A 24,573-nucleotide genomic window follows, 5' to 3' on the forward strand; every position below is an offset into this window, starting at 1 on the left:
ACTCAGAGTTCCCTGTATAACTCAGCCTGCAGCCTTGTGCCTTTATATGGTCACAGAACAACCCCTCAGTGACTTCTAATATCCTTATCATTTACAGTAGGGGGTACATTATCCCTTATAATACATGAGTGATACTCAGAGTTCCCTGTATAACTCAGCCTGCAGCCTTGTGCCTTTATATGGTCACAGAACAACCCCTCAGTGACTTCTAATATCCTTATCATTTACAGTAGGGGGTACATTATCCCTTATAATACATGAGTGATACTCAGAGTTCCCTGTATAACTCAGCCTGCAGCCTTGTGCCTTTATATGGTCACAGAACAACCCCTCAATGACTTCTAATATCCTTATCATTTACAGTAGGGGGTACATTATCCCTTATAATACATGAGTGATACTCAGAGTTCCCTGTATAACTCAGCCTGCAGCCTTGTGCCTTTATATGGTCACAGAACAACCCCTCGGTGACTTCTAATATCCTTATCATTTACAGTAGGGGGTACATTATCCCTTATAATACATGAGTGATAATGTTTTGATGATAACATACAAAAAAACAGACAAAAGTCCTATTGAAACAAAAGGCAGCTCATGTTGAACAAAAGGGGATACTGCTCCTTTAATAAAGTAAAGCAACTACGATTGTGCCATAGTTTTGTACTTCCTTCTAAAAACATAACAAATATTCCCCATTTTCTCCTTAAAAGGAAATTTCTGCCAATTCCAACAAAACAAACATTAAATAAACCAGAAATGTGATTTTTGCAATGAAATGATTAATTCCTGGCACATTTATAGTTTATGTGAGAATGAACTGGGCTCATCTGAGAGGATCCCGTAGTCTTTGCCCAGTCCCAGATCATATTGTGTAACAAGCTGGGGGGGGGTCACACACTGACACTTGTTTCTTGCTCTGGATGTTATATATAATGGTACAGCTGCACTGCTGGTTCTGGCCACTGAGATCAGCACACATTACTTATAAAACTTCTCACCTCTGTCTGACTCCAAAAGGAACAGTAACACCAAAAATTAAAAGTGTTTTAAACTAAAGAAGATATCACACACTATTGCCCTGCACTGGAAAACTGATCTGTTTGATTCAGGAACACTATTATAGTTCATATAAACAAGCTGCTGTGTAGCCATGGGGGCAGCCATTCAAGCACAGGATACACAGTAGATAACAGATAAGTACTACTATAGTTTATATAAACAAGCTGCTGTGTAGCCATGGGGGCAGCCATTCAAGCACAGGATACACAGTAGATAACAGATAAGTACTACTATAGTTTATATAAACAAGCTGCTGTGTAGCCATGGGGGCAGTCATTCAAGCACAGGATACACAGTAGATAACAGATAAGTACCACTATAGTTTATATAAACAAGCTGCTGTGTAGTCACGGGGGCAGCCATTCAAGCACAGGATACACAGTAGATAACAGATAAGTACTACTATAGTTTATATAAACAAGCTGCTGTGTAGCCATGGGGCAGCCATTCAAGTACAGGATACACAGTAGATAACAGATAAGTACTACTATAGTTTATATAAACAAGCTGCTGTGTAGCCATGGGGGCAGCCATCCTAGCACAGGATACACAGTGGATAACAGATAAGTACTACTATAGTTTATATAAATAAGCTGCTGTGTAGCCATGGGGCAGCCATTCAAGCACAGGATACACAGTAAATAACAGATAAGTACTACTATAGTTTATATAAACAAGTTGCTGTGTAGCCATGGGGGCAGCCATTCAAGTACAGGATACACAGTAGATAACAGATAAGTACTACTATAGTTTATATCAACAAGCTGCTGTGTAGCCATGGGGGCAGCCATCCTAGCACAGGATACACAGTAGATAACAGATAAGTACTACTATAGTTTATATAAACAAGCTGCTGTGTAGCCATGGGGCAGCCATTCAAGCACAGGATACACAGTAGATAACAGATAAGTACTACTATAGTTTATATAAACAAGCTGCTGTGTAGCCATGGGGCAGCCATTCAAGCACAGGATACACAGTAAATAACAGATAAGCACTACTATAGTTTATATAAACAAGCTGCTGTGTAGCCATGGGGGCAGCCATTCAAGCACAGGATACACAGTAAATAACATAAGTACTACTATAGTTTATATATACAAGCTGCTGTGTAGCCATGGGGGCAGCCATTCAAGCACAGGATACACAGTAGATAACAGATAAGTACTACTATAGTTTATATAAACAAGCTGCTGTGTAGCCACAGTCATACTTCCTTCCCAGAGACTATTATCCCACTGTTACTATAGACACCATCTCTCCCTACTATACCTGCTATCCCATTGTTACTATGGGCACCATTTCTCCCTACTTTCCCACAGTCACACTCCCTTCCCAGAGACTATTATCCCACTGTTACTATAGGCACCATCTCTCCCTACTATACCTGCTATCCCACAGTCACACTCCCTTCCCAGAGACTATTATCCACTGTTACTATAGGCACCATCTCTCCCTACTATATCTGCTATCCCACAGTCACACTCCCTTCCCAGAGACTATTATCCACTGTTACTATAGGCACCATCTCTCCTATCTATACCTGCTATCCCACAGTCACACTCCCTTCCCAGAGACTATTATCCACTGTTACTATAGGCACCATCTCTCCCTACTATACCTGCTATCCCACAGTCACACTCCCTTCCCAGAGACTATTATCCACTGTTACTATAGACACCATCTCTCCCTACTATACCTGCTATCCCACAGTCACACTCCCTTCCCAGAGACTATTATCCACTGTTACTATAGACAACATCTCTCCCTACTATACCTGCTATCCCACAGTCACACTCCATTCCCAGAGACTATTATCCACTGTTACTATAGACACCATTTCTCCCTACTATACCTGCTATCCCACAGTCACACTCCATTCCCAGAGACTATTATCCTACTGTTACTATAGGCACCATCTCTCCCTACTATACCTGCTATCCCACAGTCACACTCCCTTCCCAGAGACTATTATCCCACTGTTACTATAGGCACCATCTCTCCCTACTATACCTGCTATCCCACAGTCACACTCCCTTCCCAGAGACTATTATCCACTGTTACTATAGGCACCATCTCTCCCTACTATACCTGCTATCCCACAGTCACACTCCCTTCCCAGAGACTATTATCCACTGTTACTATAGACACCATTTCTCCCTACTATACCTGCTATCCCACAGTCACACTCCCTTCCCAGAGACTATTATCCTACTGTTACTATAGGCACCATCTCTCCCTACTATACCTGCTATCCCACAGTCACACTCCCTTCCCAGAGACTATTATCCCACTGTTACTATAGACACCATCTCTCCCTACTATACCTGCTATCCCACAGTCACACTCCCTTCCCAGAGACTATTATCCACTGTTACTATAGACACCATCTCTCCCTACTATACCTGCTATCCCACAGACACACTCCCTTCCCAGAGACTATTATCCACTGTTACTATAGGCACCATCTCTCCCTACTATATCTGCTATCCCACAGACACACTCCCTTCCCAGAGACTATTATCCACTGTTACTATAGACACCATCTCTCCCTACTATACCTGCTATCCCACAGTCACACTCCCTTCCCAGAGACTATTATCCACTGTTACTATAGACACCATTTCTCCCTACTATACCTGCTATCCCACAGTCACACTCCCTTCCCAGAGACTATTATCCTACTGTTACTATAGGCACCATCTCTCCCTACTATACCTGCTATCCCACAGACACACTCCCTTCCCAGAGACTATTATCCACTGTTACTATAGGCACCATCTCTCCCTACTATATCTGCTATCCCACAGACACACTCCCTTCCCAGAGACTATTATCCACTGTTACTATAGGCACCATCTCTCCCTACTATACCTGCTATCCCACAGTCACACTCCCTTCCCAGAGACTATTATCCACTGTTACTATAGACACCATCTCTCCCTACTATACCTGCTATCCCACAGTCACACTCCTTTCCCAGAGACTATTATCCACTGTTACTATAGACACCATCTCTCCCTACTATACCTGCTATCCCACAGACTATTATCCCACTATACCTGCTAAGACCTTACTAAGTACTGGACCCACAGATGCTGCTCCTGTTTGGTTACACAGCTACCACTGAACCCATATTTGAGCATATAAAAGTGTTATTAATGGGTGGGCAGTAGCTTTTTGGCTGGGTCCATCTCTCATGTAGAAGGCTACAGGTGCAGGGAGTTGTGCAGTACGACAGCTCCAGCCGAGTGCTTCAGTGTTGCTACATAATATTCTCCCATATAAATAACATTCTGACTGTCTGATCTTTGCAGTGTCTCTACTCGATCTTCTTGGCCAATGTACCAATATAAGACATAGGGGAATGCAGAATAAGCTCCGTGTTTAACTGAATTCAGCTTTTAGCCTTTTAGGACATCACTTCATATAAGGAAGGCCACTTACCTGTTCCCTACAGCAGCGAGTTACGCAAGTGCTGGAAACCAGTGTTCCTGTTTGTATCACTAATTTCCCAAATCCTCATCATTGAATTGAATGACATTCCCTGCAGACTTACCAAACATCCACACGTCACTGGCAGAGGTAAAACGTCTAAAGTTAATGGACTCCGGTGCCATCCATTTAATGGGCAATTTCCCTTTGGAAGCTGCAGGAACAACATTATGTAAATGATGATAATTAACAGCACACTGGATTCTATTGCTTCTAACATTCAGGTAACTACTGGGTAACTAATAGAGTTGTGCTTACAAGTCCTGAAGGACACGGGAAGCTTAGCAGCCTCAAAATGATATTGGGTCAATATTTAGAATTATATTGCACAGTGCTGCTGAATATATTGGTACTAAGTATCTATATTCATTCTAATGATTGAGAACATTCCTTTCCTCTAAGGGCTATGGCACATGGGGGTATTACAACTGTTATTTGAAAGGTTAAAGCTGCAGATATAAATACTGGGAATGTGCAGAGAGTAAATTGAATACATTTTGGGTACTACAGACACTTGAACCAATTTTATTATTATTATTATTAACATGTATTTATATTGCGCCAACATATTGCGTAGGACTGTAAAGTAAATGTGATTATACAACTACATCACATGAATTACATACATAGAACATATGGAGTAACAAACATCACAATCAATACAGGTACAAAAAGGTGAGGAAGGCCCTATGCATAGGCATACAGTCTAAAGGGAAGGGAGTAATACACAAGGTGTGGGAGTGGGCAAGATCGAATTAAGTGGGTGAGAAATGTGGTACTGTATGTGGTGTTGCGTTTGGTAGTTAAGCAGAGTGAGGGGAGGCTTCTCGAAAGAAGTGCGTTTTCAGAGATTTTTTGAAAGCAGAAAGGTTGGGAGAAAGTCGGACAGACTGTGGGAGAGAGTTCCAGAGGAGGAGTGCAGCCCTTGCAAAGTCTTGAATGCGAGCATGTGAGGAGGTAATGAGAGAAGAGTTGAGTAGCAGGTCAGTAGAGGAGCGTAGTAAGCGGTTGGGTGAGTATATAGAGATGAGTTCAGAGATGTAGGGTGGGGCAGAGTTATGAAGTGCTTTGAAAGTCAGTGTCATTAATTTGAATTTGATTCTGAAAGGTAACAGAAGCCAGTGCAGGGATTGACAGAATGGCGAGGCAGAGGAGGAGCGGTTGCTGAGGTGTATGAGCCTCGCAGCAGTGTTCATTATGTACTGGAGAGGTGACAGTCTCTGGAGGGGAGGCCAATTAAAAGAGAGTTACAGTAGTCTAGACGTGATATGATGAGAGAGTGAATAAGAATTTTGGCAGCGTCTTGGGTGATAAATGATCGTATTTTGGATATGTTCCTTAGGTGGAAGTGACATGATTTAATAAGTGACTGGATATGAGGAGTGAATGACAGGGCAGAATCTAGGATAACCCCAAGGCCTGGGGAGAGGGGGTGATAGTGGAATTGTTAACTATGATGGATACTTCCGGGATGTTACTGGTGTTAGTTGGAGGAAAGAGAACCATTTCAGTTTTAGAGAGCTTTAATTTAAGGTAGCGTTGCAGGAGGAGACGCGAGTTAGGAGTTCTGGGTGGAGATCAGGAGATGAGAGATAGATCTGAGTATCGTCAGCATAGAGGTGATAGTGGAAACCATATGAATTTATTAATTTGCCAAGGGAGGAAGTATAGAGGGAGAATAGTAATGGTCCCAGGACAGAGCTTTGAGGAACCCCAACAGAAAGAGGTAGGGGAGAAGATGTTACTCCATTGTTGGAGACACTGAAGGAACGATTGGTGATGTAAGAAGAGAACCAGGACAGGGCTGTGTCACGAAGGCCAAGCGAATGGAGGGACTGGAGGAGGAGAGGGTGATCTACAGTGTCAAATGCGGCTGAGAGATCAAGCAGTATTAGTAGTGAGAAATGATTGTTGGCTTTAGTGGTTAAAAGGTCATTAGTTAGTCGAGTCAGGGCTGTTTCCGTGGAGTGTTGTGGCTTAAAACCAGATTGTAGGGGGTCCAGCAGGTTATTGTCAGAGAGGAATGAGGTTAGTCGGTTGTATTATAGCCACTTACCTTTATAATAAGTACTGTCCTCCATATATCTGGAGAGGCCAAAGTCTCCTAATTTGACACAGTCTGAGGATGAGACCAGTACATTTCTAGCAGCAATATCCCTGAAAAACAGAGAAAGGAACACAAATATGAACCCAACAGACAACAATGTAGAAAAGAGAAAAGCACAGTATTGCTAAATATCTCCAACGTATACCTACATTTACTGCGGCTCTAAGTGGCCTGTCTAGTTGAGTGTTAGGCTGGTAAAATAAAGTCCTATATTGACCAGGACTTTTACTACATGTTTTCATAGAAGAGTTTAGGGGGCCTCCAGGTATCTGTAATGTCGGGAAGTAAAGAAAATGCAAACAGAGTCCAGCAGGTGTCACTGTGGGGCAACATATAAGCAGAAGCCTAATGTTACCAAAATAGACATTTGTATTAAAGAGGAGGTTCACCTTTTAGTTAACTTTTATTATGTTATAGAATGGTCAATCCTATTCAACGTTTCAATTGGTCTTTATTATTTAATTATTATAGTTGTTAAATTATTTGCCTTCTTCTGATTCTGATCCAGCTTTCAAAATGGGGTCACTAACCCCATCTAAAAACAAAGGCTACAAATGTAGTGTAATTACTACTTTGTATTACTCATCTTTCTATTCAGGCCTCTGCTATTCATATTCCAGTCTCTTATTCATATCGATGCATGGTTGCTAGGGTAATGTAGACCATAGCAACCAGACTGCTAAAATGGCAAACTGGAGAGATGCTGAATAAAAAGCTAAAAAACTCAAAAAACACAAATAAAAAATGAAAAACTAATTACAGAATATCCCTTTCTACATCATACTAACAGTTAATTTAAAGGCGAACAACCCCTTTAACCCTTTCCCAGGCACATTTTTCCTGGCTTAATGTAAATTTTTCAAAAGTGCGTTTTCTTTCCAGACACAGCAGTTGAACAGCTTCTGATAGAATGCAGATGTTTAAAATGAGAATTTCACTACTGAACTATTTTCGAGAAATGAAAGAAATATATACAGGTATGGGATCCACTAAACAGAAACCCAGTATCCAGAATGGTCCGAATTACAGAAAGGCTGTTTCCCATAGACTTCATTTTATCCAAATAATCCAGATTTTTAAAAATAATTTTCTTTTTCTGTGTAATAATAAAACAGTAGACTCGTTTTTATGGAATCTAAGGGGAAAAATTGATTTCCTTTTTCTGTGTAATAATAAAACAGTAGCTTGTAATTGATCCCAACTAAAGCTGGCCATACACAGAGAGATCCGCTCGTTTGGCGAGCTTGAGGTGGCCAATATCGGGCTGATCCGATCGTGGGCCCAACGATTGGATCCTAACGAATCCGACTGGATTTTTAGTCCCATCCTATTGAGATCTGGCCGACCTTCAGGCAGATCTCGATTGGGGAAGCCCCTTGGGGGCCCCATAAACGGGCCAATAAGCTGCCGACACGGTCTGTCGGCAGCTTTTATCGGCACGTGTATGTCCACCTTAAGATAGAATTAATCCTTATTGGAGGCAAAACCAGCCTATTGGGTTTATTTAATGTTTATGTGATTTTCTAGTAGACTTAAGGTATGAAGATCCGAATTACAGAATGATCTGTTATCCAGAAAACCCCAGGTCCCGGGCATTCTGGATACCAGGTCCCATACCTGTAATTATTGTCTATAGAATACACGGGTGACATATACGTGCTCATACCTATGTACAAATCTTTTACTTTCCAAGTAGGCGAGTGCAGTGCTGAGCTGGTAAGAGTAGAGGATCAAGGATGCCAGATCCAGGCTGTATTTTCTGACTTGTAAAAATGATCTCAGCTTTAGGAAAAAGAAAGAAAATGGTGTCAGTACATAATCATACAATTCAACACACTATTTCTATAACAAATTCTGTCCTACTACTGTAACAGGGAAGTACAGTAAGTGGTTTTCCCCATCTATAACTTTTGTGTGCCCAGAGTATCCTTCTCTGTATATTTGTATTTATACATATGGGAGGAGGAGGTGCCATATTGATTCCCTTAGACAGTACAGTATGAGGGTATAGCTTATTGTGTGCCCAGAACATTCCTTCTCTGTATATTTGTATTTACATATAGGAGGAGGTGCCATATTGATTCCCTTAGACAGTACAGTATGAGGGTATAGCTTATTGTGTGCCCAGAACATTCCTTCTCTGTATATTTGTATTTATACATATGGGAGGAGGAGGTGCCATATTGATTCCCTTAGACAGTACAGTATGAAGGTATAGCTTATTGTGTGCCCAGAACATTCCTTCTCTGTATATTTGTATTTATACATATGGGAGGGGGAGGTGCCATATTGATTCCCTTAGACAGTACAGTATGAGGGTATAGCTTATTGTGTGCCCAGAACATTCCTTCTCTGTTTATTTGTATTTATACATATGGGAGGAGGAGGTGCCATATTGATTCCCTTAGACAGTACAGTATGAGGGTATAGCTTATTGTGTGCCCAGAACATTCCTTCTCTGTATATTTGTATTTATACATATGGGAGGAGGAGGTGCCATATTGATTCCCTTAGACAGTACAGTATGAGGGTATAGCTTATTGTGTGCCCAGAACATTCCTTCTCTGTATATTTGTATTTATACATATGGGAGAAGGAGGTGCCATATTGATTCCCTTAGACAGTACAGTATGAGGGTATAGCTTATTGGGTGCCCAGAACATTCCTTCTCTGTATATTTGTATTTATATATATGGGAGGAGGAGGTGCCATATTGATTCCCTTAGACAGTACAGTATGAGGGTATAGATTATTGTGTGCCCAGAACATTCCTTCTCTGTATATTTGTATTTATACATATGGGAGGAGGAGGTGCCATATTGATTCCCTTAGACAGTACAGTATGAGGGTCTAGCTTATTGTGTGCCCAGAACATTCTTTCTCTGTATATTTGTATTTATACATATGGGAGGAGGAGGTGCCATATTGATTCCCTTAGACAGTACAGTATGAGGGTATAGCTTATTGTGTGCCCAGAACATTCCTTCTCTGTATATTTGTATTTATACATATGGGAGGAGGAGGTGCCATATTGATTCCCTTAGACAGTACAGTATGAAGGTATAGCTTATTGTGTGCCCAGAACATTCCTTCTCTGTATATTTGTATTTATACATATGGGAGGAGGAGGTGCCATATTGATTCCCTTAGACAGTACAGTATGAGGGTATAGCTTATTGTGTGCCCAGAACATTCCTTCTCTGTATATTTGTATTTATACATATGGGAGGGGGAGGTGCCATATTGATTCCCTTAGACAGTACAGTATGAGGGTATAGCTTATTGTGAGCCCAGAACATTCCTTCTCTGTATATTTGTATTTATACATATGGGAGAAGGAGGTGCCATATTGATTCCCTTAGACAGTACAGTATGAGGGTATAGCTTATTGTGTGCCCAGAACATTCCTTCTCTGTATATTTGTATTTATACATATGGGAGGAGGAGGTGCCATATTGATTCCCTTAGACAGTACAGTATGAGGGTATAGCTTATTGTGTGCCCAGAACATTCCTTCTCTGTATATTTGTATTTATATATATATATGGGAGGAGGGAGGTGCCATATTGATTCCCGTAGACAGTACAGTATGAGGGTATAGCTTATTGTGTGCCCAGAACATTCCTTCTTTCTAATATCTGTATTTATAGATATGGATGGACACATTCTTTTCCCTTAGACAGAAGTTATTGTGAGCCCAGAACAGTGCATTTGTCGATATCAAATGGGATGTATACCCAAACTTGTACAAGGACTTCTGTCCTCCAATACAGAACAGCAAAAGCTATTTTCTTATGCAGGAAGCATCTCCTGATCCTGTTCTTCTCATATCTACTGCTTAGTGTGACAAGAATGAGCAGAGAATCATCAGGAGACACTACCTGTGTCACTGTATCAAGTGTTTGATTTTCTATATGAATTTCGTCAAGACAGAACAGCAGAGTCCTCCAGTTACACTTTCATGATATCAGAAGTTAACAACGAGAAGGAGATCTGTTGAAATGTCAGGAGAATTCAGGTGCAGATACAACAACATGGCAGGTTCCACTGATGTAGAATTACGTGAAACTGGAAAATTGACGCCCGTGTCCAATTTTGGACGGGTGTCCGAAAAGTCGCTCGAGTCAATTTTGATGCTGGCGTTAAAGTCAATGGGTCTCCCAATAGTGTTGACGCAAGCGACTTTTTGGGTGCGCATCAAACTATTTGACACCGGCAAATTTGCGAGGGACATTCGTGAATTTATTCGCCGGCAGCGAAATCCGGAAATTCGCCACAAATACGTGACAGACGAATTGATTCACGCAACACTACTACTAGCCCCCAAAAAAATGCACACACCTGTGCCTCCCACTTACCTCTCCCAGGGTGCACAGCTCCATGATAATCCAGACTGGGTTCTCTGTAATGACTCCAATTAACTTGACAATGTGCGGGTGTTCAAACTGGCGCATAGTTACTGTAAGACACAGACGTGGCATTTAGATTAGTCGGAGACACGTGTGATACAATAGAAGGATATCATGGGCATCAGATTATGGGCAGTTTCTGATGATTAAAACAAGATCGTCAGTAAATGACTCAATTTCTTGATTTATTTAAGCCCAAAATAGATGCGTCGCTGATGGACAGATGGGGCAGGATCCAGTCTAACTCTATATTTGTCATAGAATGTAAAATCCACAGAAGCCGATGTGCAATGACAAATGAGCAGGGGCTACAGATACTGGAAGAAATGTCATGTTACTAAAGGAGTTCTTCACCTTCAAACACTTATTTCGGTTCAGTTGGTTTCAGACAGATCACCTGAAATAGAGACTTTTTCCAATTACTTTTGTAAACATTTTTATAATAATGTCATGAAGTTTCATTTTTCACCTTCTAAAGTAGCTCCGGGGGGGTCGCCGACTCTTTAAGGGCAGAGACACGCTCAGATTTGGGGAAGATTAGTCGCCCAGCAAAAAAATCTCCACTTCTTCAGGGCGACTAATCTCCCCGAACTGCCTCCTGCCGGTGATTTACATTCTGGCAATCAGTGTGCTTTTTCGTTGCCTCACAGAGAAACTTCAGGTGATTTCGGAAAACGAAGCACTCAGATTTACAATCTAGTCGGCGGGAGGCAGTTTGGAGAGATTAGTCGCCCGAAGAAGAGGCAATTTATCGCTGGGCGACTAAATCTCCCTGAATCTGAGCGCGTGTCTCTGCCCTTACTGTTCTAAATTGATACATTTATTATCTTTGTCCCTGCTGAGCAGAATTCCCGAGTTTCATTAAAGGAAAATTCAACCCGTATTTAAAAAAAAAAAAAAAAACCTCCTCCCCCCCCGGGCAAATGCCCCTAATTTTTTACCCACCCCTCCGTGCAGATTCTGGCCTCAGAGTTCACTGACGACATCTTATTTCTTCGGTCTTTTTCAGAAGATTCGGTGCATGCACAGTTAGAGTAAATTTCTGATCCCGAACAACTGCACATGCACCAAAAGTCATGAAAATGTCCAAAAAAAATTCTGAAATTTTTGAAAAGACTTTCATGGATGCGCAGTAGTTCAGGACCAGAAATTTACTCCAACTGTACATGCACCAAAAATGCCATCAACACACGAAGATTACCGGAGAAGATGGCTGTTGTGAGCTCCGAGGCCTGAATCTGCACAGAGAGGGGAGTAAGAATATTAGGGGCATTTGCCCGGGGGGCAGGAGGGAGGGGTTCTACCCAGAGTGGGGGGGAGGGATTTTTTAAACTACAGGTTGAATTCTCCATTAAAGGCAGCTGTTAGAATGGATACAATAGTTGCTAATACTCCAATGATACTGCTGAGAATCAACTAATTGTAGCAACTAAATGTAGCAACTAATTGTAGCAACTAAACGTAGCAACTAAACGTAGCAACTAATTGTAGCAACTAATTGTAGCAACTAAATGTAGCAACTAAATGTAGCAAATTAGGGTTAGTTCACACAGGGCGTTTTGGGGAGATTTGGTCGCTTGGTGGCTAATCACATCGTTTTTGCGTCGACCAATCTCCCCAAACGCCTTCCCTTTTCCTGCGCCGGCTAAAATGAAAAAAAAAACCCCGCCGCCAATCACACGCAGCGATTCGTTTTCGAAGTTGCCAGAGTTTCTTCGGGCGACTTCGGAAAACGAACCGCCGCGTGTGATTAGCGCCAAATGTAGCAACTAAATGTGTCAACTAAATGTAGCAAATTCACTGAGCTGCCAGACTGAGACACTAGAGACACGAACATTAAACTTTAAACTTCAATTTTGGGAGAATGGTACAAAATAAAAGATGGAGAGTAATTGAAAAAAGTGTTTGTTTATGGTGAACAATCTGAAAATAACTTTAACTTGTTTAGCTGATGCAAACATCCCACAAGCAGCGGGACTCTCACCCGTCTCCATTGGAAAGATGTGAGAAAGGTTTCTAATTTTATTCCTAAGCAGAAGAACATCAGCCTCTTTCTTTCTCCTGACAACTTCCTTGACTACTTGCTGGTCAGACTGGTGGGAAACTGACCAGCAGGTGGCGCTGTTGTTTATGCAAAGCAGGAAAAACAGAATCTAGCGGCTGAACAGAATTCCCAGAAATGGCTGTGCTCCCCCCCGACACTGGAGCCTTGAGCAAAAGCAACAAGTGATTTAATGAAAAGAATTCCAGGTTCCATGGGGAGCAGAAAAGGGAGTTGTTTTTTTGTGGTGCACAGGTATGGTTCACTTATAGAGTGGCAGGGCCTAAAACTTTAGGGGTGCAAAGAAAATATCTAAAAATGATTCAGTGGAATCACATGAAAGCTCTGCCCTGGGAACCCTTATTTACTAGAGTTGGTCACAGGTTGTTCGTACAATAGGGTTGGTTTATCATTAAACTGTATTGTTGTGTGTGTGTTGTCTTTATAATGCTGAGTCTGGCCAATAAATATGTTGGATATCTGAAAGCAAAATGTCTTGAGCATTACACAGGCGCATAGTAACCAGTTGGCTATAAATTCTGATTTGATTAGTGCCTTAGAGCAATACAAGAAATACGTAGGACACAATGAATCCTTACTTTGTTTTGACTATTTGCTGGAAGACTGCCTTCATTTGAGTGCCTGCTCCACATTAATCCAATACAAGGCAATGTCTAACTGGTTGTGCTAGTGGCTGAACTGGTGAAACTGGCAGCTGCATTAATAATGTCAGTGTTTAGGCCCCACAGACTCTGCACAACTGTAGCATTGGGCTCTTAGCAAAGTGTCCTATGGGGAGATTTGTTCTTCTGAACCTGAAGTTGCCTCTGGAGGAAACTTTGTGATAAGTGGGTTTTACCGCCGGTGATTTCAGTTTTTTCTAATGGAGAGGCAATTTTGGGATATTTGACACCAGCAGTCGTGGGTGACAAATCTCCACATCGGCCACTGCCTTTCAACAGTGCAGCCCTTTCCCCAGCTAGTTGTGTCTATACCTGTTCTTCCATAATACAGAACTTTACTCAGCAGAGGTGGGCCTGAGGCTCTCGTTTTTGTTGTGCTTGCCAATTTTGGATAGATCTTTTTCAGGGTAAAGGAGAACTAAACCCTAAAAATTAATGTGGCTAAAAATGTCCTATTTTATATAGTGAACTTATTGCACGAGGCTAAAGTTTCAGCTTGTCAATAGCAGCAATGATCCAGGACTTCAAACTTGTCACAGGGGGTCACCATCTTGGAAAGTGTCTGTGACACTCACTTGCTCAGTGGGCTCTGATTGGCTGTTGAGAAGCTAAGCTTAGGGCTCGTCACTAATTATCCAGCAGAAAATGAGCTTCCCTGGCTGTAATATAAGCTGATGCTACAGGTTTGCTGATTATTCAATTCTGATGCTAATTGCACTGGTTTCTGTGCTGCCATGTAGTAATTATGTGTATTAATTACTAATCAGCCTTATATTGTGACATTTCTATTCTATGTGTACTGTATATTGTGAGTGGCTCCCTAAGCTCAGTAAGTGACAGCAGCACAGAGCATGTGCAGTGAATCAGCAGAAAAGAAGATGGGGAGCTACTGGGGCATCTTTGGAGACACAGATCTTTACTGCTAAAGGGCTGTGGTTGCCTTGGGCTGGTACAGAAGCACAAAACATCATGTACAACCTTTCTACCTACTTCTTTAGTTAGGCTTTAGTTCTCCTTTAAGGTTTTGGCAGCAAAACACTCAAAAATATGTCACCCTAAGGGCAGAGACACACGCAGCTATTTCGGGAGATTAGTTCCCCAGCAACGAATTTTTCTTGGACGACTAATCCCCCCAAACTGCCTTCCAGCCAGCTAGAATGTAATTCGACGGCAGGAAGGCACTCGGATCGCTTCGGAAAGTCCAAAGTCTTACGAATTTTCCTCACGAGGCAACTTCGGAAAACAAAGCGTTCCATCCCGCCGGCGATTTACATTCTAGCTGGTGGGAAGGCTGTTCGGAGAGATTAGTTGTCCGAAGAAGAATCGATTTGTCGCTGGGCGACTAATCTCCCGAAATAGCAGCGTGTGTCTCTGCCCTAACAACTAATAGTGAACGCTGATAGAGTAAGAAAGACTTACAGGCCTCTTGTAAGAACTTTTCTCTCACACTGTCTGATGTGCAATTCTTACAGGTTTTGATTGCGACGGCCATGGCTGGATTCTCCTATAAAAGAAGCATCACACATTAGTATGACAGACGGCGTTAGTAGGACAGACGGCGTTAGTAGGACAGACGGCGTTAGTAGGACAGACAGCGTTAGTAGGACACAGGGCGTTAGTAGGACACACGGCGTTAGTAGGACACAGGGCGTTAGTAGGACACAGGGCGTTAGTAGGACACAGGGCGTTAGTAGGACACAGGGCGTTAGTAGGACACAGGGCGTTAGTAGGACACAGGGCGTTAGTAGGACACAGGGCGTTAGTAGGACACAGGGCGTTAGTAGGACACACGCATTAGTAGGACACACATTAGTAGGACACACATTAGTAGGACACACATTAGTAGGACACACATTAGTAGGACACACATTAGTAGGACACACATTAGTAGGACACACATTAGTAGGACACACATTAGTAGGACACACATTAGTAGGACACACATTAGTAGGACACACATTAGTAGGACACACATTAGTAGGACACACATTAGTAGGACACACATTAGTAGGACACACAATAGGGAACACATAAAATATAGGGATGTGTGAGACTGTGGCTTTGGGTAGAAAGTGGGTTCTAAGTGACTGCAAATTAGTGGATAGGAATTACAGCTCCCCAGCATCGCACCAGCAAGAGGGCGAGAACATAAATTAATTTGGTAGCAACACACCATAAAATCCCCTAATTAGACAATATCTCTGAGTGTCCCAATATACAGCAGCTCTCAGTGCTCCCAGTGCTTAGATAAACATTAATAACGTGTGTGTAAAGTACAGCCAAGCTCCATTTAGCAGCCGAGGAGTCACATCCCAGCAGTGGTGTTACACAATCAATAACTCCCACACTAATTAGCCCAATCGTTTGGCTGAGTAATAAAGATGAAGCACTAAAGTTGGGCAACTGTCTGTAACACTAAACTACAGAAATCACAGAAAATGGTCAGACTAAAGGGTAACTAATTGCAGGGTTACGACATTAAAGTGCAATTACTTGACAAGCGAGATCCAATGAGAAAATGGTTCTGGGCTGTATAATGATATTTATGTTTTGTGCAGCTTTTATATAGGGAAACACTAATGACCTGTAGTGTAATTAATGACATTGTGTTCACATCTCTTGCAGGGACTTGCGGGGAGATACAGTGTGAGAGAAGTCCTTGTGTCTCAAATGTTATTCCAATCCCCATACCTGTAGTCTGAATGGATCCCTAGATAGGCTTTACTCCACTGATATACATCTATGTGACCAGTTATCCACAAACCCATTATCTAGAAAGCTCCAAATTACAGGAAGGCCATCATTAGCAATGGACGAAAATACGCTTCACCGAACCAGCCGTCATTCATAGACACCATTTTAATCATTAATAATTCACATCTTTAAAAATGATTTTTTTCCCTGTTATAATAAAACAGTACCTTGCACTAACTAACATATAATTAATCCTTTTTTTGGAAGGCAAACAAATCCTTTTGGGTTTAATTAATGTTTAAATTATTTTTTTAAGTAGACTTAAGGCATGGAGATCCTTATTATAGAAAGACCTTTTTTCCCAGAAAGCCCCAGGTCACTGGCATTCTGGATAACAGGTCCCATACATGTAATAGCTAAGTACTACAGGTATGGGACCTGTTAACCGAAATGCTCGGGATCTGGAGTTTTTCCGGATAACAGATCTTTCTGTAATTTGGATATTCATACCTTAAGGGGCAGATTTATCAAGGGCTGAATTTCGAAGTGTAAAAAACTTCCAATTTGACCATCGAATGGCATTACTTCAATGTTCGAAGTCAAAGGTTTTTTTATCGGTTTTGGCCATATTTTGTTGAAGTAAAATCGTTCGATTTTACTTCGACATCTAAAAACGTAGCCAAATGTTGGCTATAGGTTCTAGGAGGTCCCCATAGGTTAACATAGCAATTCGGCACGTTTAAGGTGGCGAAGAGTCAAAGTCGAACTTTTTTACTTCGAATCGAAGTCGAATTTAGGCCTATTCGATGGTCAAAGTACCCAAAAATGTTTTCGAAATGTTAAGTTTTTAAATTCTAAAATTCACTTCGACCCTTAGTAAATGTGCCCCTAAGTCTACTAGAAAATCATATAAACATTAAATTAACCCAATAGGCTGGTTCTGCCTCCAATAAGGATTAATTATATCTTAGTTGGGATCAAGTACAAGCTACTGTTTTATTATTACAGGTATAGGATCAGTTATCCTGAAACCCGTTATCCAGAAAGGCCGTCTCCCATAGACTCCATTTTATCCAAATAATCCATATTTTAAAAATGTTAAAATTTCCTTTTTCTGTGTAACAATAAAACAGTAACTTATATTTGATCCCCACTAAGATATAATTAATCCTTATTGGAAGCAAAACCAGCCTATTGGATTTATTTAATATTTATATGATTTTCTAGTAGACTTAAGATATAAACATCCAAATTATAGAAAGATCTGTTATCCGGAAAGCTCCAGGTCCCGTGCATTCTAGATAACATGTCCCATGCCTGTAGTACAGAGAAAAAGGAAATCATTTTTAAAAATGTGAATTATTTGATTATAATGGAGTCTATGGGAGGCGGAGCTTTCTGTATAATGGGTTCCCGGATAATGGATCCCATACATGTACCAATTAATACAGCAGAAGAAGACCAGAAGAGACCATTTATACACATTCACTAGGAGTGCAAACATAAATAACAGTTAAATGGTGACGGGTACTCACCAGACTCATGTAAACCCCTTGGTGAACATCTCCAAACTGCCCTTCCCCGATGCAGCGGCCAAGCTCAATGCAATCTCTCTGGATCTCGTAATCGCCAGCTGTGAGACAGGAGGGATTAAACAGGCAGTTGGTGGGACGTCAGAGTCAGGGTAAGGAGGCATTTGCACTGTGGGATGAATATTTATAGTATAACCCTGTGCAACACTGCAGGACAAGCTCACCTACCCCTTTACATTCGTGCTGCATTGATTCTCGCTGCATTCATTCCCGCTGCATTCATCCGCACTGCATTCATTCCCGCTGCATTCATTCCCGCTGCATTCATTCCCGCTGCATTCATTCCCGCTGCATTCATTCCCGCTGCATTCATTCCCGCTGCATTCATTCCCGCTGCATTCATTCCCGCTGCATTCATCCCCGCGGCATTCATCCCCGCGGCATTCATCCCCGCGGCATTCATTCCCGCGGCATTCATTCCCGCGGCATTCATCCGCGCTGCATTCATCCGCGCTGCATTCATTCCCGCTGCATTTATGCCCGCCGCATTCATTTGCACTGCATTCATTCGCACTGCATTCAGTCTAACATGAGATCAAATAAATACCTGGGGATGTAAGGCTGGAATAGGATATTACTTAAAATAAAAGGGGAAGTAGGTCCTCTGAATTTTTCCTATAAAACCATTATACTATAGAACTCATTTAAATGAGGGGCAGGCCATTCATTGGGAGACAGTACAAAAGTTAAAGTCATCAATGGAAGTGTTGTCACTTGCAGTACCGCTTCTCACCAACTTTACCAGCTGCTCTTCCAGCTCATGAAATAAGAAAAAAATAGCAGCATCCTCGTTTTAAGAAGCTCCATAAAACAACAATATAATCATTGGAAATGTCTGTATAAAGATGGGCCTTCACAGACTAAATTTAAAAACTAAATTGGCATTGTTAAGATGTACTCATCCCCTCAGGCAAATAATCTAAGCAGCAGTTTCTGTAAATCACTGCGAGGATGCTGGGAATTGTAGTTCCACAGCAGCTGGAGGGCTACAGGCTGAGAATCAGAACAGGGAAAGGAAGGATGAGAAGTAAGCAGGCCCCAGAGCAAAGCAACATTCATCACACAGCAGGCAAATATAACGACATGGACTGAGACCTGTTACCTTCGTCTAATCCATAACTTTCTGATTGGCAGTTAAAGGGGAAGAAAAAACACAAACTGGTTTTACAAGGGGTTAAACGAACAGCAACAACACAACACACGTGGCCTCAGAGCTGGCGGCAAAAAAGCGACGGGATCACGAGAAACAGAGAAATTAACAGCAGATTCCAGGGCACATTAGTTGTAGGTCAGTTGGCACAGACAGTGTGGGAAAGAAATGCCACTCGGGGGTTAATTGCTTTTATCTTTGAAATATATTTTTTCCCAAAGAAGCATTTACTTGAAACAAATTAGGGATGCACCGAATCCAGGATTCGGTTTGGGATTCGGCCTTTTTCAGCAGGATTGGGATTTGGCTGAATCCTTCTGCCTGGCCGAACCAAATCCAAACCCTAATTTGCATATGCAAATTAGTGGTGGGGAGCGAAATCACATGACTTTTTGTCAGAAAACAAGGAAGTAAAAAATGTTTTCCCCATCCCACCCCTAATTTGCATATGCAATTAGGGTTCGGCCGAATCCAAAAAAGTGGATTCGGTGCATCCCTAAAACAAATGAATAAAGAAGATGAGACAAAGGTGATTAAATGGAAACAGATTATGAGACAATTTACAGACAAGTTCATGCAAATCTTTCCTATACAAAAGCTCTGCTCCTTGCCAAGTGCTAGTAAAGCCCCCGAGAACAAGGAAGTAAAAAATGTTTTCTCCCTTCCCACCCCTAATTTGCATATGCAAATTAAGATTCGGTTAGGCCGAATCTTTTGCAAAGGATTCGGGGGGTTCGGCTGAATCCAAAATAGTTATATTTATTATATTCAGTCACATTAGAGGTGGGAATTATTATATAGTTTATAACAGCATCAGTTTACTTATTTAAAGGATAAGTAAACCTTTAAAATAAGTGAATGTAAAAGTGATGAGGGGGCTATTCTAAGAAATGTTGCAATGTACGTTCATTATTTATTCTGTTCTTCTGCTTAGGAATAAAATTAAAAACCTTTCTCACATCTTTCCTAAGCAGAAGAACATCAGCCTCTTTCTTTCTCCTGACAACTTCCTTGACTACTTGCTGGTCAGACTGGTGGGAAACTGACCAGCAGGTGGCGCTGTTGTAACACAATTCATTCATATTAACAGCACATGTATCCCTTAATATCTTGGAATAAAAACAAAATAAATAATGAATGTGCATTGCAAAAGTGCTTAGAATAACACCATCATCAATTTTACATACACTTATTTTAAAGGTTTACTTATCCTTTAATCCTTCTAATCTCTTTCAATGTCACTGTTAAATCGGACACGGGCATCCTAAGCAGCAGTGCTGTAAATGGTAATGAGCCATGCCATGTTGGACAGTGACTGTGATACTGACCTAGAAATCCTGCCATAAAGTAAGACATAACTGCTGCTTGCCAGAAAGGAAATAGAAACAGTCACATGAGCAGAAGCAAATGTATCCTCCATGCAAGCACAAAAAACAAGAACATGTTCAGCAGCAAAGCTAAGCTCCCCCACCAAAACTACAAACTGTATCAGCCCTATAACAGTAATGATCCAGGTCTTCAGTTGCCTCCAGCAGCTCCCCATCTTGGATCTTGTTAGGCATCTTTTGTGTGTCAGTGGCTCTGCACATGCTCAGTGGGCTCTGGGCTGCTGCTGAAAAGCTAAGCTTAAGGGTTGATGGGAAATCATCAAAGTGAGGTCACATCTGTCATAGAAGCTGCTACAGGGCTGATTATACATCAATTCTGATGCAGACTGCACTGATTTCCATACTGCCATGTAATAAGAATCTGTGTTGTGAAATGTGACGTCTTGTTTTGTGAACGTGATATTGTACATATACTGTATATTGTGAATTATACTATATATACACATACAGAAATGGGGAGCTACTGGGGCATATATCTTGCTAGTCAATTCCTAGAGCAAGCAACGTTTCTTGAGTTTAAAGGGATACTGTCATCGGAAAACGTTTTTTTTTTCAAATCAGTTAATAGTGCTGCTCCAGCAGAATTCTGCTTCATTTCTCAAAACAACAAACACATTTTTTTATATGTAATTTTGTAATCTGACATGGGGCTAGACATATTGTCAGTTTCCCAGCTGCCCCCAGTAATGTGACTTGTGCTCTGATAAACTTGAGTCACTCTTTACTGCTGTACTGCAAGTTGGAGTGATATCATCCCATCAGCAGAACAATGGGAAGGTAAATAGATAACAGCTGCCTGGTAGATCTAAGAACAGCACTCAATAGTAAAATCCAGGTCCCACTGAGACACATTCAGTTACATTGAGTAGGAGAAACAACAGCCTGCCAGAAAGCAGTTCCATCCTAAAGTGCTGGCTCTTTTTGAAATCACATGACCAGGCAAAATGACCTGAGATGCACCTACACACCAATATTACAACTAAATACACTTGTTGGTTCAGGAATGACATTTTATATTGTAGAGAGAATTATTTGCAGTGTAAACAGTGTCATTTAGAAATAAAAACTACATCATAAAAACCATGACAGAATCCCTTTAATTCTCCTAAGGTTATTGAACTTTTCTTTGCATTTTTCTTGTTTTTTTTTTTTTTGCATTCTTTTCTTTGGATTTGACCCGATTGCTATTCATTATTATATGTTGTTCTGTTTTTCGGAAGGTATTGTTTGGGGAGAAGCTCAGCGACCCCCAGTCCGTTGCTTAGACTTACTGGAAGGCATCGTGTATGTGTCCTCTTCATCTATAATCTCCGCATAGTCGTCTGTCTCTGGAAACAAAACAAAGAGACAAGAGTTAACTCCGTACTAATGTGAAACAGAGAGGAAACGATGAAAGTCCCAGAAAGTGTCAGTTTATACAGATTGTTATTCGTGAGACTAACAGGAGAGAGACGTGTGACTAACAACCCTGCCTCTGTGCCAGACTCTCTCCCACTGGGGTTTCTCACAGTCACTAATGGCACTAAATAAACAAAAAATGGCATGTATATCTGCTTGTATGAAATATATATATATATATATATAGTACAAAGGGTAAGTCACCAAGCAGTCTGATCACAAACACCCCAGTCCAAGGGTGCCCGAAAATTAGAGAGAAGCTCAAAGCGAGTGAAAAGACCTGCAGTTAATAAATGCTGTAGCAAAGTAATAGTAAAATAAAGTATTTATTAGGACATGTATAGCCTAATGCGTTTCGTGCCAAATGGCCACTCACTAATGGCACTTCCCAATTTGTACAAATATCCTCCTGTTGCTTCACCCAAATTCACACCTTATCTTGTTTGGAGTCTCACACTGTGTCCTACACTTATTTCTGTATCTAATGGTATAATTCATATGGTGAAATGGAACGTATATTTCATACTGGATTTTTGCTTCCGTATCTGCATTCCTTTTGCCAATAACATGAATATTTAAAAGTGATGGTTCATTTTTAAGGGATACTGTCATGGGAAAACATGTTTTTTTTCAAAATGAATCAGTTAATAGAGCTGCTCCAGCAGAATTCTGCACTGAAATCCATTTCTCAAAAGAGCAAACATATTTTTTTATATTCAATTTTTAAATCTGACATGGGGCTAGACATTTTGTCAGTTTCCCAGCTGCCCCCAGTCATGTGACTTGTGCTCTGATAAACTTCAATCACTCTTTACTGCTGTACTGCAAGTTGGAGTGATATCACCCCCTCCCTTTTCCCCCCCAGCAGCCAAACAAAAGAACAATGGGAAGGTAACAAGCTCCCTAACACAAGATAACAGCTGCCTGGTAGATCTAAGAACAACACTCAATAGTAAAAGCCATATCCCACTGAGACACATTCAGTTACATTAAGTAGAAGAAATAACAGCCTGCCAGAAAGTAATTTCTTCCTAAGGTGTAGGCACAAGTCACATGACTGGGGCAGCTGGGAAACTGACAATATGTCTAGCCCCATGTCAGACTTCAAAACTGTATTAAAAAAAAATCTGTTTGCTCTTTTGAGAAATGGATTTCAGTGCAGAATTCTGCTGGAGTAGCACTATTAACTGATGTGTTTTGGAAAAAAACATGTTTTCCCATGACATGATCCCTTTAAGGTAACTTTTCATATGTTCTAGAATGGCCAATTCTACGCAAATTCAATTAGTTTTCATTATTTTTTTTTTTTATAGTTTTATAATTATTTGCCTTTTTTCTTCCGACTCTTTGCAGCTTTTAAATAGGCGTCACTGACCCCATCTAAAAAACAAATGCTCTGTAAGGCTACAAATGTATTGTTATTGTTACTTTTTATTACTCCTCTTTCTATTCAGGCCTCTCCTATTCATATTCCAGTCTCTTATTCAAATCAATGCATGGTTGCTAGGGGAATTTGGACCCTAGCAACCAGATGGCAGAAATTACAAACTGGAGAGCTGCTGAATAAAAAGCTAAATAAGCCAAAAACCTTAAATAATAAAAAATGAAAACCAATTGAAAATTGTCTCAGAATTTCCGTTTCTACATCATACTAAATGTTATCTGAAAGGTGAACAAACCCTTTCAGCTAAGATCAGAAGGAGACAAACATCTGCCTTCACTTGCAGAAACACTGGCTACATATTTGGCAGAAATCATATGGAAGCAGCACATCAACCTACAGAGGGTCGGGGTCAGACTAGCAATAAAGTTGGTTCCTATAGGTACAAGATATGGAGCAAACGTTACACCCATTATGACATTATCTCTATATAGGGGCAAATTTACTAAAGGGCAAAGTGGCAAAGTAGCAAAGTAGCGAAAATTCGCCAGCGTGGCGTCGTTTTGTTACTTCGACGATTTTCTAACTAGTGACAGGTAAAGTTGCGCTACGGCGAATGGACCTAACTACGCTAATTCACTAACTTGCGCATTTTACTGAACGTTACCTCTTGTGCCAGACTTGCCTTCAGCACCGCAGACCAGGCGAAGTGCAATAGAGTAGTAGGACTTGTTTTGTAACAAAAAAACGCTGGTGATTGGCTGAAAAAGATTGCAAATTTTTTTGGGGTTCCCTCCTTCCCCCCTACATTTCCTAATATATGGAACATAAACTATACAGTGGGCTCATGTATAGGGCAAAATAACAACTTTATTTTATTTTATAAAGCTTTCCCAGGCTTGTGTAGTGTAATGTATTTGCTGCTACATCTATGTCCATTCAACTTTAACTTGGCGCCGTATGCAACTTAGGCATCGCTAGTGTAACTTCGCTTTGCTTGACGAATTAACGCTTGCGTAACTTCGCTACCTTTCGCCTCCCTGAGCGCAACTTCGGATTTTAGTGAATTAGCGGCACCCTGGCGAAACTTCGCCTGGCGAAGTGCAGCGAATCCAACGCTGGCGCAACTTCTAAGGTAAGTAAATTTGCCACATAGTGTGTAGAGATAGAGCAGGC

The 24,573-nt window shown here is 41.1% G+C and overlaps 1 protein-coding gene across 19 annotated transcripts in view; it reads right to left on the reverse strand.

Annotated features, from left to right (window-relative positions):
- ptk2.S (protein tyrosine kinase 2 S homeolog) overlaps positions 1-24,573 on the reverse strand; it is a 182,990-nt gene that overhangs the window by 23,806 nt on the left and 134,611 nt on the right. For 9 of the 19 annotated variants that reach the window (NM_001091540.1, XM_041567150.1, XM_041567154.1 and 6 more), the window contains 7 exon segments: positions 4,619-4,708; positions 6,611-6,711; positions 8,328-8,443; positions 11,020-11,120; positions 15,214-15,298; positions 18,024-18,121; positions 21,890-21,946. In NM_001091540.1, coding sequence (NP_001085009.1) covers positions 4,619-4,708; positions 6,611-6,711; positions 8,328-8,443; positions 11,020-11,120; positions 15,214-15,298; positions 18,024-18,121; positions 21,890-21,946 — 648 coding nt within the window. 19 annotated transcript variants of the gene reach the window in all.

Source organism: Xenopus laevis, chromosome 6S (assembly GCF_017654675.1).
Source record: "Xenopus laevis strain J_2021 chromosome 6S, Xenopus_laevis_v10.1, whole genome shotgun sequence".
Lineage (NCBI taxonomy): Eukaryota > Metazoa > Chordata > Amphibia > Anura > Pipidae > Xenopus > Xenopus laevis.